Source organism: Triturus cristatus, chromosome 1_2 (genome assembly GCF_964204655.1).
Source record: "Triturus cristatus chromosome 1_2, aTriCri1.1, whole genome shotgun sequence".
In the NCBI taxonomy this organism is placed as follows: domain Eukaryota; kingdom Metazoa; phylum Chordata; class Amphibia; order Caudata; family Salamandridae; genus Triturus; species Triturus cristatus.
This window is the reverse complement of record NC_140580.1, coordinates 589,563,059-589,578,423: the sequence shown is the minus strand read 5'-3', so window position 1 is coordinate 589,578,423 and position 15,365 is coordinate 589,563,059. Positions and strand designations below refer to the sequence as shown.

The window sequence follows — 15,365 nt, the reverse complement described above, 5'->3', positions numbered from 1 at the left end:
GTTGAGAAGTTGGTGGTAATAATAGTACTATCTAGCTAGCTAAATAATCAGACTTTGTACGATTTATAAAGTTTATCACAAAATTATGTGTTAAATCAATGCTCATTGCATACAGGTTACAAAGCCAACAATTAAACTCTCACAAGAGGGAGAGAAAACATCAGCAAATAATGTAAACAGTGTCATACTCATCAAAATGAACGATATGCATATGAAGGAGTGGATAGATGAAGACATAAGTTTCAGCAAAATAATGTGAAACGATATACATATGAAGGAGTGGATAGATGAAAAGCCATAAGTTTCAGCAAAATAATGTAAAACAATATACATGTGAAGGAGTGGATAGATGAAGAGACATAAGTTTCAGAGACAAAAATACATTTGCTAATGATTATGCAAAGTACAAATCATGAAGATATACTAACCCAAAGGATCAGTGAAATACCACCCCCATGGCCAAAGAGGTAGTGGGGGTCCCCTGAAATAGAGACAGGGAACAAAGATTTCAGGAACAGGACAGGGAAAAGAACAGCTAGGCCTCTCTGCAAACTGACGGACAGCGACGAATCACCCTTCTCTCCTCTCCAGACGATCTACTCTAACCACACCCTTAAAGGCACCCCAGTTATACCCTAAAACCTACATGTCCAACCCACATTAGTTGAAACAATTTACAGAACTTGGTTTCCCATTGGATGGTTTGAGAGGTGGTCTATCACACTACCGTGATCACATTCAAAATTCTACAGTCTTTTGTTTATTCGCCATTCTCATAATGTAATTAACGACTAGTGAATGCAAGTACATTTACATGTAACATTTTATCATTTCACATGAGGTTTCCTGCTACGTCCGCTGAAGAAGTCTTGGGTCCCACAGCTAATTTCGCTTCTTGGCAGACAAACGTTTTCCGTAGCTGATCAACCTTGACTTTTTTCATGCTTTTCTGCAGCGCTCAGCTTTTCTGTCTATTTATTTGATTGTTCATGCTTCCTCCAGCCCCTCATCTATCATGTCAGTTTTAGGAAAATGCAGGCCCATTCGGCTCACTATGATGAATAAAACATAAGCATTTATTAATGACATGGAAATGCACTTTTCATTGTTTACCACCCACCTTTGCACGATCCCATGTTAATATTTTTCTTAGCAAAGCTTTAAGCAAAAGCGGCATTATTTATTATTATTTTCAAAGCAAGATGCGTAATGCGGCCTAGTCATGCATTATTTTTGTTTCTTTAGAAGCGCAATGTAAAATGTGGCCTAGTTCCTTCATGCATTAGTTCATATTAGTGCACACATGCGCAAAGCAGTTTCCCGTGTATTTTCATGTGATTTGCACATTAGTTTACACTGCACACTGTTAGTAAGTATTATGGGGGTGTCAATTCGAGCAGGTTTCTTTTTGCAAAACCCTGCTCCATCACATATATACAAAGGTTGTGGTGTTTTTAAAATTCATTGTTATTCTGTTTTTCAACAATGAACCAGGGACAGTTAGCACCCAAAATCCAGGACAAAGTTATAACAATGTTTGTACAATTCTCAGTAGCTGACTGATTCCACTTTGACTTTCTTCTTTTATTTCAGTGGATGACAGCACAGGTGTTATAAGCTGTACTTGCTGGAAGAAGAGCGGTCTGCTTGAGAATTCATGCTTTGGTACAGTACATGGCCTTTTATTATCACATTTTGCTACAGATAAACAATAATGCATTTATGACCATTAAGCCAACTATATTGCTGGCAGCATGACTGTCTCCTCACACAACCAATCACTATGGGGAAACGTTGCATGATGATTGGTCATGTTGCACAATGCCTTGCTGTCGGCTGCACTGTGTTGGGCCTGGGGCTCAAAAACTAGTTGGAGCAGTTTGCGGGACTGGAGGAGCAGGATGTAAGTATGAAAACTTCCTGTGGAGAAACATAACAGTATGGGACACAGGCCTTGGTGGGAGTGGAGGTATGTAAAGGCCTTTCTGACTGACCAAGGGGATCGGGTTTGGAGTGTGTGAATGTAGGTTTTAGTGTGCCTAGAATTTGGCTATCCTTGTGTATTGACTTTTCATAAGAGATGTATGTATGCACATTGTATATCGTGTACCTAGCCAAAGGCAGCGCAACTGCTGGTCCCTACGCACCATGGGGCTTATTTCTGGCACAATGATGACTATTTCTGAATAATGGTAACCCCACCTTGTATAATGGTGTAGCTACATAACGGTAGGCCTGATAGGCATCATTTTAGTATCTGTGGTCTAATTGTGGCTTCCCATGTAATGATGGTTCCCTCTCCATGGCACAGTGGTGGTCGCTCCAGGCATCATAATGTCCATCTTTGAACTATTGTGGGCATCTTTAGTATTATGGTGTCTACCCATAGCATGATTGCGGCCTAATTATGCCAACTGTAGCCCAATGGTGTCCACACCTGGTATAATATAAATCATGTGTTCAAGCACATATTATGGCCATCTTTGGCAGTATTGTGTCCAGCCGTAGCAGAAGGAGGAGCCTGGCTTAATGGTGCCTATCAGTGTAATATTAGGGCATCCTTGGTAATATGGTGTTTACTACTGATAAAATGGTGACAGTCCTTGGCATAGTGTAATGGCAAAACATAGCCATCTAAGGCAGAGGCTGTACTTAAGCATTTGTTCATATGAGTATTGGATGAAAATTACCTGCTAATGTTTAGGGATTTAAATGTATATTTACGGAAAATGAAAACTGGTATTTTAAGGCAAAAAATATGTTTCATTTTACAGAAAAATATATTGTTTGTTTGGGAAATTAAGTATTTTAAATCAGAAATGAAAAGTGTGTGTATAATAGCAAAATGTGTACATTTCCAGGAACTAATAAGCTGATCTCTGAAGACAAAATTATTGCATAAATACAGTTGTATATGTATAGTTAAAACGAATAGATAAAAGAAAATGCATGCTTAGTTGAGAAGATGTATTGCTAATGTAATTTCCTTAATTTAATTACTCATGTAGTGGTATTTAAACATCTTGATGAAGTTTTTTTATGACATTACTCATGGTAATCTTCCCTGATGTGCTGGCTTGGTCACTACTGGCAATCGTGCACACATTGTGTGATGTGGTTTCCCCCAGCTCTTCACTAAGAGCATTACACATTACATGGGTAATTATGTTCGAGATGCCATAATTGATAACGTGGTCTTTGGTCTTTTTAATTCTAATTAATTAATTCTAATTAATTAATACAACTATCAATAAAACTATTGATCATCTCCTTGATGACACGATCCATTGTATTACCAATATCCTAATTTAAACTAATGCACTAGTAGCATGTCTTCTGTTCCTATCTTACTACCCTATTCGAATATTTGCCCTGGTTGGATAGTCACTATTTGTTTGTGCCTCTGCAGCAGCTCCATTAGGATATTTAACCAGAAGGCTGCATTTTGTTGCCATAGGCTTGCATTAGGTGTGTATGATCCCAGTACAGCATACTCAGTTTCTGCTCTAAAGCTGATGTTTTTTAAATATATGCTTTAGTTTGCTCACTGTTTTCACAGGCTCTTTGAAATGTTAAATCATATATTTGACATATATGAAAACCTTGCTTCCTTAAAAGGATGTGTTTGAAAGGTTTGCATGATTTGCATTGTATATCCATGCTGCAACCCATTAGGCATTTTCATTTATTAAAGCTTTTGTATCAAGCTGCACATGTTGCATTTTGGTTACTTCCGAGTGCAACTAGATTAATGTGTTCTTAGTAGCTATTTCCTCATTCCGTAAGCACAAGTCAGGGGCCAAAAGCCCTGGAGCACTATCCTTCAAGTACAGGAGCCAGGGGTCTAGAATTCCTTCAATCCTACTCTAAAAACAGAAGTAGACCAATGATCTTCAGACGAATACTACAATGTGAATTCTTGCAGTGATGTCTTGGACTGTAAAAAGGCATTGCATGCAGCATCTGAGAAACCTCTAGGACTGCCATCGACCTAACATAGCTTTCTTCCCTACCTTTTTTTGCACTACCCAGCAATACTATGCTCATGTGCAGACCGGGGGCCATATTACAGAAAGTGCCCCAGGTGACACAACGGACCTGTGCGCCCACTTTTGTACCCCCGGAGCACTTTGGTTTTACAGAAGGGGTCACTGACACTTGTGTGCCCTCTTCTGTAATACTGATAGCATTGGCGCACATGTACCTCTAGCGCTATCATGAGCGGTCTATCCCACATTTGCATCGGGCGTGGCCCCATGCAAATGAGGGAATCACTTGCCTCTGCATCCACACTATATTACCAACGTGGGCGTAGAGGCAAACATTCCTTTAGGATGTACACTGTAAGTGAACCACAAAAATGTAGCGCACTTTCAGTGCGCCACCTAAAGGCAGCCCTCTGGGGATGAGAAAGGGTGTCCCATGGACCCCCCAGACACCCCGCTGCATGAAGGTATAGTCACTCACTGCACCCACCTGCAAGGGGATCTCTAATCAGACACCCCGCCTGCACTGCGAAACTTTGAACAGCTTTTCAACAGCTGCTCGGTATTTAACTTGAATGCGCTGCCCTGGAGGCAGTGCGAGTTCACATCGCATTTTTTGTAATATGGTGCACTTTCCTTTTTTGTGCATGATGCACCTTTTGAAAGGCGTGGCCCGGCGCAAACAATGAAAGTGTGCTGTATTCATAATACGACCCCATGGACCGTATTATGAATACAGCGTGCATTCCCTGTTTGTGCCGTGGGTATGCCTGCTGCGCCCTCTGAGCACATTGACTATTACGGTGCCAGATGTTTTCTACATTTAATCCCTAGCAAGTTTTTTTAATAATAATGCGTAATATGGCAATTGATGTTGACGCTAACAAATTCCTTCACCAGTCTCACCTGTATATTACTTATGATTATAATCTGGCATAACCCAATAAAATCTAATTTAAAAAAACGATTTATATAGCTGATGGATAAATGAAGCTGTATAGAGGACTAACCTTGCTTCCTGGCCAAACTCTAAACTCTTGGTTCCATGCATACCATCCTCCGCCTCATGTATTTTCTTACTGCCTCTCTGTTCCACCTAAGGTTTTCTCTTATGCAGTATTAAATCCTATTAGTTTTTTATAATTTAGTAAAACATGTGTGTAATCATATAGCACTACTGCAAGGTATAGCTATTGTAATGTGTGATGAATGGAATGTTAGAAGAGTAAAGGAGAGGCAGAAGTTCACAAACCGCCACTGAAATGTGTGTAGCTGAACAGCTGTTGCTTATTGAATGAGTTACATTTGTATAGAACATTGATTGTTTATCTTCTTGTACTTTTATATTTACATGAAGAAATGCTTCTGTGTCAAAAATACAGTGCAGATATACGTTCAGGGGTATTCAAGCAACCCCTTGGAACACTGTCCTGTTGGTACCCACGTCTATTTCAAATGCTTTTCCCTGTAGCAGTACAGGAAACGCACTAATACTAACAGGACTCACCAGCACCATAGGTAGAACATACGTTATGTGCTATAACTCAAAAACAGGATTACCTTGTTTCTCCTTCACCAAGGTGCCTTGTTGGTGCAGAAACAAATTGGCAGATACTAGTTGATTACGTTTAAGAGTGAGCCCTAAACTATCCTAAAGTCCCCTAATTCTTCTTGAGGCATCGCTTTCGTCTCTCAGTCATTTTCCATCGGGGCATTTGAGCTCAATACTTCATTAGGATTTTGATGATAAGGCTAGCTCTGCAAAAGACGGATCGCCTCGTTATAGGTGCAGGGCCTTATTTAGAGGATCAAAACATGATGAATATCCTGACAGAAGGAGGGTGGGAGCACACTGCCTCAAATCCCAGCACTCAATTTGTCCCATGGCATCATAGTAAATGCAGTGCATGATAAAACTTTATTCAGTAGTACTCTTTAATTTGTCACCCTTGTTGGTGCAGCTTGTGCGGTGTTACACTAGACACCTGTTTCTGGATACATTCCTTCATCAGTAGAGAGCAACAAGTCGTTTTGGGGTGCTGGAAATGCTGCCCAATTCTTCACAGGTCTCTGTACCACTCACTGGGTGTAGGTGCATCAACACAAAAAATAACTCTTCCCCCCCCCCCCCCCCCCCTCCCCCCCACCTTCAACAGGGGCGACAACAATCAATCACTCAGGATTTGTATAGCATGGCTAATCACCCGCAAGGGTATCCAGGCGCTAGGTTCTGCTAGGATCAGCCAGAGAGGCAGGTCTTGAGTACCTTTCTGAATTTTGGAAGGGAGGATGATGTTCAGAGTTGAAGGGGGAGGTAATTTCAGGTCTTGGCGGCGAGGTAGGAGAAGGATTGCCCTCTGCCGTGGCTTCGTCAGATGCAGGGAGAGTGTGCGAGGGGTGCGGATCGCAGCTGTTTGGAGGGTTGGTGGAAGTTCAGTCGGTGGTTGATGTATGCTAGTCCTTGATCATGGAGCGCCTTGTAGGCATGGGTCAGCCTCTTGAATTGGCATAATCTTTTCTGGATGGGGAGCCAGTGGAGGTTCCTGAGGCGGTAGTGATGTGGGTCCCTTTAGGGAGGTTGAGGATGAGTCTGGCAGCTGAGTCTCTTCAGGAGTTGGGTGGTGATTCCTGCATAGAGCGTGTTGTCATAGTCCAGCTGGCTGGTGACTAGGGCTTGAGTGATGAAAATTCTTTTGCTGACGGGTAGCCATCCAGAGATCTTTCTAAAGCATGCAGAGGGCGTGGACGCAGTCAGAGGATACTGCCATTGATTTGGCGTTTTGTAGTGAGTTGGCTGTCCAGGATGAGGCCACGGTTGCAGGTGTGGTCTGTTATTGTGGATGTGGGTCTGAGTTCGGAGGGCCTCCAGGTTTCGTTCCACAGGGAAGTGTTGTTCCCAAAAATCATCACTTCAGTTTTCTCCTTGTTGAGCATCAGGCAGTTGGTCTTCATCCAGTCAGCGACATTTGTCATGCAGTTGTGGAAGTTGTTCCTAGTGGTGGAGGGGTCTTCTGAGAGCGAGAGAATGAGCTGAGTGTCGTCTGCGTAGGATATGATGTTGAGGCCATGAGTTCTGACAATGAGATTCCTTTCCTCCTAGAAAAGAGAAAAAGAGCAATAGTTCAGTGGTAAAACAACTACAAAACAAGCTGAAAAAAGGCCAATACAGATATAAGTTTAAGCAAAAGTACCAATCATATCTCCTATTTACTTTAATTTCTTCCTCCGTGTTTCTTCCACCAAGGATTTAGTCTCTGTGTCAAATATATATTTTGATTCCCTCTTTCGAGGCAGCAATGTTCTGTTACCTCCACTGATGTATTGTGGAACTTGCTCAATAGCAAAGTAGGAGACTTTGGATCTCAGGCGTGGTGTGTCCATTGGGGCGTTGCCCCCCCGCCCGCGCCCGCAGCTCCCTCGTTGTCTCTGAACTTAGTTTACTTAAGTTCAGAGACGCAGAGGGTGGGGAGAACGACAATGCATGTCAGTCAGCATGACGTCGGACCGTGGGAGGTCCGGCGTCATGTTGACTGACATGCATTGTCAGACCAGGCAGCACTGCAGCACAAGTGCGCATGAGTGGGCATGGTGAGCTAATTTTTAGCCCGTGCCCAGTCATGCGCACTTATGTTTTCACGGACTTGCGCATGCCCATTAGGAGCCCCTCGGTCTCCTAATGGGCAGGCGGCGGGCGAAGAGTAGGCTGTGCCCTCAGCCAATGCTGACGTGCTGTTCCAGTTTGAAGAGGACAGAGGCGCCAACGCGGACCAGGAGCAGAGGTGGTCAGGTAAGTTTTCCTCTTAATTTTAAATGTATTCTCCCGTGCGACCCCCCCCGCCCGTGACCCCCCCCCCCTCGCGACTGCTCATGTAGTAAAAACCGGTCCTTTAGTTTATTTGCTTTCTTTGCAATCATTTTACGCCCCGCCACTTTCAAATGTCACCAGCCGCCCCTGTTGGATCTGTCTCTGTAGTGCATTTCCTTAAAGTGCCGTGCCATTGGGTAATGTTGGTCGCCATTGTCGATTTCTCACGTGTTCAAGTATTCACAAACTTTCAGGTGTATTCTCATTGATACAATACTGTGACTTTGTTCTCTGCCATACCACTTAGATGTTAGCAGATTTCGTGACAGAACACGGACCAAAAACACAAACTGTCACATACCTGTACTGTTCTGGAAAAGTGGAGCAGGGGGTATCTTTGAGGGGGAGAGGGGTTTGGTGGGGATATACATTTTCCAATCGGAGCCTCGCCTAACTGGTCGGATTCTTTCCTCGCATCTCTACCTGGCTGTAGTGTGCTGTGCTGAATCAAGCCAGTGCTGTCAAGGACTGAATGCTGTGTGCGGCGCACTAGCAGGGCAGACAAAGCATGCTTTGTTAAAGTTAGCAGTCAGGCCCCAAGTATACTGAGCCGAGGCGTAGCACGAACAGCGAAGGACTTGCTGTTTCAGAGACACTCCAAGTCGAGTGTCCTCGCAGTCCTAGCAGCTTGCGATATTTGGAGTGACAACAAGTCATGCGTCTCTCAGTACTACCTAAGTTACTTATTTATTTACATTTTCTTCAGTAGTGGTTTGTAAAATCCTTGTGAATTATTTCAGTGGCAGACGTTTAACTCAATACTGCAATTTTATTCACATATGAAAAAATGTATAATAAAATTTCGCAAACCACCTCTGAACAGAGTATGAAAGTATAACTACAGAAGGCTTTTCATGGTCAAGCAACACAGCTTATGTTCCTTACTTTTGAGCCAACTGGTATTTGTCGAACCTGCATAGACCTCAAGTTGTTGCTGTCGGGTACAGCGCCCTTACTCAGTTGTGACTATTTATCTAACAGCACATTTCACGGTTTGATCAAACTCCAAGTTTCAGATTGCAAATTGATGTTTTAAGGGAAATGCTGGCTCAAGCATTACATGTGACATGAGCCCCAGGTGTGTTCCTGGCCTTGTTGTACAGACATAATGCCAACCCCCAATCTGATGGGACTTTGTGCACACCCATGATGACGTTATTTGTATACACTGAACATGTCAGTTGATAATGCGTGCCTGGTGCTTTTGTCTTGACACATCTCTAAGCCGGTACTGACACTAGATTGTCACCATAACAAACGATTGTTAAAATTACAAAGGCATTAAGCAATACTAAAGTGCGTCACCAGTGAAAAGGTGAGCTGTTGTTCAAATTGTAGCCACACCTGCAAAGTGTCCCCGTGCTAAATGTGGTGATATTCATTAAGTTCCAGTGTTTTGGCCAAAAAAACTTTACTTTCTGGGACATGTAATTTTGTTTTTACCATTAAACTATGAATTAAAAAATAACAACATGAAAAGTACTGTTGTCTAAAAAGTTAACAAGTTAGTGGCAAACATTGCATTGTGCAGCTGAGCTGAGTGGGGCTGTAAAGAAGCATTGCCTCTGTGGTGGAAAAATACTATGAAACAAATCAAATTATTTTGCGCTAATATTGCTTCATTCAGGTTGGGGATGGAGTGGTTTAAAAATGTTACCTATGTATCCTGCTGGAAATGCATTTTATTTTCAATATCTGCAAGGATATTTCATTATTTAACAGTGTTCTTTGGTTCCTGTTTTCAATTTTAATTACCCGGTAGAAGTTCCTTTTTTTCAACAATGGCCATTAAACTCTGCTAGAATAGCTGTAAGTGGCTCTGTGTTTTGCATAACACCGTTAGCCAGTCCTAACTTTTTAGCTAGCCGCGATATTAATGAGGAAAACATTTTTTAAAATAAACTACAAAATCAGAATACAATTTTCTGTTGCTAAAGAGTCCTGGCTGGATACTTTTGTCACATATAACAGTAGAGCCATATGCTATCTCTACCAGAGCCTCGGAGATCCTCGGATATGCTCTGGTTCTGTTGGTGCTGGCCCTTTCCAGAAGCAGGCTTGTTTAAGTTGGATTCATAGTATGTAGTGCTCCCTGCACCAGGGGCGGCTCCTCCATTAGGGTGGAGTAGCATTGCCCCACTGCTTTCTCACAGTGCGAGAAGCAGAAACATAAAATGGTATTTTAAATACCATTTAATGTTTCTGCTTCTTACACTGCGAGAAAGCAGAAGGCAGTGTTTGCCTGGTTCGGGGCGGCCGGGTGGGCTGGTCGGGGAGGAGTGGCTTGCCCACTGTTCTGGGCCCTGACTGTTTGGTCGGCCCACCAAACCAGTCACGCGCACTCTACATTTTCTCTATTTAGGCTGCATGCAGCAAACGTAGAGAAAATGGCCTCCCTACAGGCGCCCGGCTGGGTGCTGTCCGCAGCAATCACAACGCTGCCATTGCAGCGTTGTGATTGGCTTAGGGGAGGGAGGATGCATGCTTCCTGTTCCAGGAAACGGGACCCGGCCAGGAGTGTAGGCGGCGCAGCACCCGGTAAAGTAAGTATTTTATTTTAAATTTCCCCCCTGCCAATCTCCGCGTGACCTCCCCATCCCGCCCCCCCAGCTGCGAGTCATGCGAGCCGCAACTGCCCTGCACAACAGTTGTGCAGGGTCTGCAGCTTTTAGCAGGAACAAATGTAAGTAGGGTGTCAAAGAAGTGTCGCGTGTAAGCAACATTGGCCTTGAAGCTTGAAAGATAATTGGGGAAGGTATGGAGTGTGCACGGGAATATGTGCTCAATGATCTTGTATTTTTCTCATTATATGAAGTCGTACATATCCTTTGGCACAAACCTGCATAAGTACTTTACATTATGCTGTATTTCAACATGTGCCTGACACATGTATCATGCTATATTCAATGGTGTTCCATCGCCACCCACTGTGGCCATGTGTGTACTATAGTTTGGTCCCTACTTTATTTCTGTGAGGTCAGATTGTTTAGTCACTCTGCAGTGCGAAACTTAAAGCCCTTCCCGCCCATCTGCCCATGTCCACTCTCCCCCTTTTTAGTTGGGTACACACTTTGCTTGTTGGTAATCCCCAGACACACACCCTCCTAATATCATTGACCAAGCTACGCCCCTGGCGTGGAGTGATGGTATATGTTATAAAAGTGCCCTCCTTTTATCTGAGGGAGTGAAGGGTGGGATAGTGTTCCTCTAAAAGGTGAGTCTACAGCGTCTTCCTGAATTTCTGCAGAGTTGCACCAATTCTAGATTTGATGGGGATGCTGTCCCATGTCCTGAAAGTGTAGATTGAGAAGACTGTCACTTGGTCCAAATCTTTTGCACGTTTTCTTCTCCATTCTGGCGATGTGGTGGCTGTTGTGATGGCGTTGTCCCCCTGAAGTTGGTAGCTTTTTGGGAAGTTATGTCTGGTATTGTTATTGTACTGATGTACTTGTACATGACACTGCTGCTGCCGGCCTGGAGGTGAAGCCAATCTCATTCCTTCAGGGTTGAGGTGATGTTGATGAATTTCTTCAGACCCTTGAAAAGACTTGCTGCAGCGTGTAGGATGCCTTTGGGGAGTACCAAAGTGGAGTCTAGTAGGGCTTCGTCCAAAATGTTGCCTCCATCCATGTGTTAGAGGAAAAGGGATTGCATTGCTGCTATAATGTCGGTTTCTGTAAGGAAGGGTTCAATCTTTTTTTAGAGGGAACATTGGTACCAAGCTGTCTTTGTTTTTCATGCCTTTTGTTGTTTGTAGGTGAGTTCTGTGCTGAGGGTAGCCCAACAGATCTTGCATTGACTGCCAGCTATAGGGTGAAACTGTCCAGGTTTATTTCGGATAGCCAGACTGAAATCTGTGCTTTATTCCTGCTGTTGGCTAATACGAGGAACTCCTTAGTTGGGTTGAACTTGAGGTTGGCGCTTTATATTCTGTTTAGCATTAGTTTTAGGCAGCTTCTGATTCCTTATATGTTGTTTGTCGAGGAGACTTTAAGGTAGAGTTTTAACTTTGAGGATGCTAGAAGTGGAAGTGACATGCGTCTGTAGTCTCTAGGACCAGAACTCGAAGCACAGAAACCATGACGCACGAGGACCATAGCAGTGGAACTGACTGAAATATGAAGACAGCTCTTGGAGCAAAGAACACAATAGCTCATAGAAGCAGCAGAGCTTTGAGGTTGCAGTGTAATTAGACATAACTCAACCCATGCTTATATAGGCCTCATAGAGGAAAGTATTGAAAAGGAAGAGGCAGGTTTGAATGGAGCCATCACGTACTGGCCATGGCCTACTTTGCAAAATGGAAAACCATGTGACTGTCTTTAGTAATATAGGGCAACATGGCTTAAACGGCAGTTGTGACATAGGCACAGGACATGGGCTTTGGGCATGCAACGTCAAAAGTACTCTAGTCACAGACTTCACCCAGATCTGGGTCTGCGTTTTCCACCTATTCTGTGTGTCTCAGTACAGCTAAAAATACCTGTAAATCCTCTCATGCTGGCCAAAAGGCCTGTGGACTTGTTGAAAATATTTGAAACTTTGTTTTAGTAGATAAGAGAATTTTTCTTGCCTCCTTGCACCTTGTCGTCCCCAGTGCCCCACTACAATGTAAATGAAGTTTAGGCATGTGTTCAGAAGTGAGTCCCCGCTACGACGATCCCCCAGGAGTCCCACATCTCTGAGCAAACCTCCCTTGATCTTTTGGGCGCATCTTCTGTTTCCCAGCTTACACCATATACCATTCTCTTGACTGGCAAATAGAGGCTGCTGTCCAACGAGCCTCAGAGAAAGCTTCTACGGTGGTGCAGCCCATTGATAACGTCCGCTATAACCACTGCCCCTCTCTGATTCTCAAGGGCCATTAATAGTTGGAGGTCTTTGAAATTCCAGTGGGCAGAGCAGGCTTAATCTGTCACCATTTTAAAGAATATATGTTCACACCAACCTCCACTATTCTATTACAGCTCCCTTTAGGATTTTAATACAGTATTTCCTCCTTAACCACCTGACATCCAAATGAGGTTTATTGCTTGAAACGGACAGCCATCATATTGTTCATTTATTTTTTAAGGATCTCTGATTTATCTGCCTTACTCCGGAAGGCACTTTTTTCCTTGCCAGAGGTACCTAAACACTCTCTTCAGCCATTTTCCTCTCACTTTCCGAGATAACCCACACTGATGCATCATCGAATACTTTCAAGTTTATGAACAGTAAACAGAGAAACTTAGGTCATCTTCTCAATTGTTGACCTCCTTTTTTAACCGCTTTTGGGTTATTTTCCCAGTTAGCCGCCAGAATTCTGAGTGCGCTGGTCCTTTTATAAACTTGGGTATGTTCGGAGAGCCGTCCGCCCCCTGTGCTAAGGCAGCTAAAGACTCCATCTTTCGAGGCATACTTTTAGCTGATGATTGACACCACTTCTATCTTTTTTAACTCCTCCTATTAGTCCTGCTGTAAACGTCATACTTTCAAGAAAGACATGGAGGCTAATATTTTCCCTCTCTTTTAAACACAGCTTCTTTGTTTTTATATATCTTCTTTTCATCCAAGCCCTTTTTTAGGTCTCGGCTGGCGTAGGCTGCACAGACATGCGCAGTCTCGCTGGCGAGATTTAGTGTTAGCAGGGTATTTTCAGTAAGGGGCTTTAAGCCACGTCCCTCTGTTCCATTGGCTGTCGTCACCGTTTATGCTAAACGGTGGACAGCCATTGGAACAGAGGTGTCTATGACGTTTTTGCTTTGCTTTTCGAGCCGTCCCATTTGGACAGACTCGTTTGCTTTACTTTTGCCGTAAAAGCTTGTTCCGATGTTGATGGCCACCATTTCGCGCCCTGCCTCCAGCACACACAGAAGGCGGCGGAGGGAAGGAGCAGACATGGTGCTTCCTCGCTGGACACCGAGGAGCGACCCGTTCAGCTGCGGCGGCGCCAGTGTGAGCCCGTGTTCTAGGGCACAGAATGAGAAGCTCTGATCAGTTCTCATTCCAAGAGCTGGCCTTTAACGCTTTACTTTTCAAATATATATTTATAAAGTGCGGCACGCCAAGCTTTGTATTCATGGCGGCCACACACTTATCTCCCTATTCGGCGTTATTACAAGGATTTTTCCTGGCTCAGCGCAGCCCTCGCCGTTTCACAGAAGCTGGGTCTCCTCCCGCTGCTCTTGCGGGTGTGAGAGCTCCCCTAGTATTGCCTTTCACACCCTCTCCTCAGTCTCCACCTAAATGCTGCTTCCCCCTGCTTGCTTAGTTTATAACCACAAAAATGTTAACTATTACAAACATGTAACTCCATGGGAGGTCCTTACACCGAGCCCGCACGTCAGCCATCGGTTCGTGTTTCACCAATTCACCTCAAGGTGAGTCCCTTTTGCAGTGTGGGGGCTAACGCACTCAAATTACTTATTTATTGAAGGACGTTTGTAAAGCGCTTACATGCCACCAAGCGGTGACTTCTGAGCGCTGTGAGGATTGGAAGCAAAGAGAAGAAAGGACGGAAAAGGCGGGGGGGTTTAGATGATATTAGTAGATGGAAGGGAAGTTTAAACAGTTCGTTATGCTGAGTGGAAACAAGGAAAGAGTGAAACCCTTTGCACAGATCGCCTTGCAGATGGTGGGTGCAATATCCAGCAAGCGGGACCATTTACAGGTCTCTCCTGGACTGGCGGCGGTTTGTAGACTTCCTATGTCCCTCGATACAAGTTGCTGTGTTTCACTCGCTCTGGTAGCTCTGGGTGAAGTAACGCACTCCGCACTTACAAGTGTTTTAGTGCCTGGAACTTTTGGGTGTGAAATCTTCAGGCCCGATAATCCATCCAAGAGACACGGCGACCACTCAGAGAGGCGCCGGGGCTGAAGCTTTGAACTCTGCTACACACTATGTGCTACAGTCGGGCGTGCGACCAGTGAATGCCCCCACCACAGGCACAAGAGGGACCATCATCCCTGCACCCCACTGGACACTCCCCACACCATCACCAGCAGACCGTAGACAATGTCAGCCTTTTGATTTCCACCAACATGGTGAAAATCTGCTCGGAAAATCAGACAGTAATTCTAGGTACAAGCAGTTAAAAACTAATTTCAGGAATGCCCCCACCCCCGTACTCCCATGCCCCCGTCCTGTATCGCCTCTGCACATTGAGCCCCGGTACCTCAGTGAAGGTGGAGGATGCTCCGGGCCCACAGCCTGGGTTGGGATTGTGCAGTGCTAGTTGGTTTCCCAAAAATCTTGCAGCTGACCTTTGGGGCTTTGCTAATGAGTGGTGGTTAGAGATTGCTGTGACACTGGAGACCATGGTACGGCCAGCTGATGGATGAAAGGCAGCCGCAGAGCATATCCGAGGCCGGCCCTGGGGAGCAACGCTCGTTAATTAAAGACTCAGCAGGTGAGAGGGGGTGGCGACCAACGTGCCATTCCAGGTGTGTGTGTGTGTGTGTGTGTGTGTGTGTGTGTGTGTGTGTGTGTGTGTATGTGTGTGTAGGATGGGGGTCAGTCGAGTTCGTGTGTA

General features: G+C 44.4%; 1 protein-coding gene across 17 annotated transcripts in view; it reads left to right on the top strand.

Moving 5' to 3' along the window:
- Positions 1–15,365, top strand: part of STN1 (STN1 subunit of CST complex) — a 480,640-nt gene that overhangs the window by 248,459 nt on the left and 216,816 nt on the right. For all 17 annotated transcript variants that reach the window (XM_085606821.1, XM_085606864.1, XM_085606874.1 and 14 more), the window contains one exon: positions 1,594–1,665. In XM_085606821.1, the coding sequence (XP_085462947.1) occupies positions 1,594–1,665 (72 nt within the window). The remainder of the gene's footprint in view (positions 1–1,593; positions 1,666–15,365) is intronic.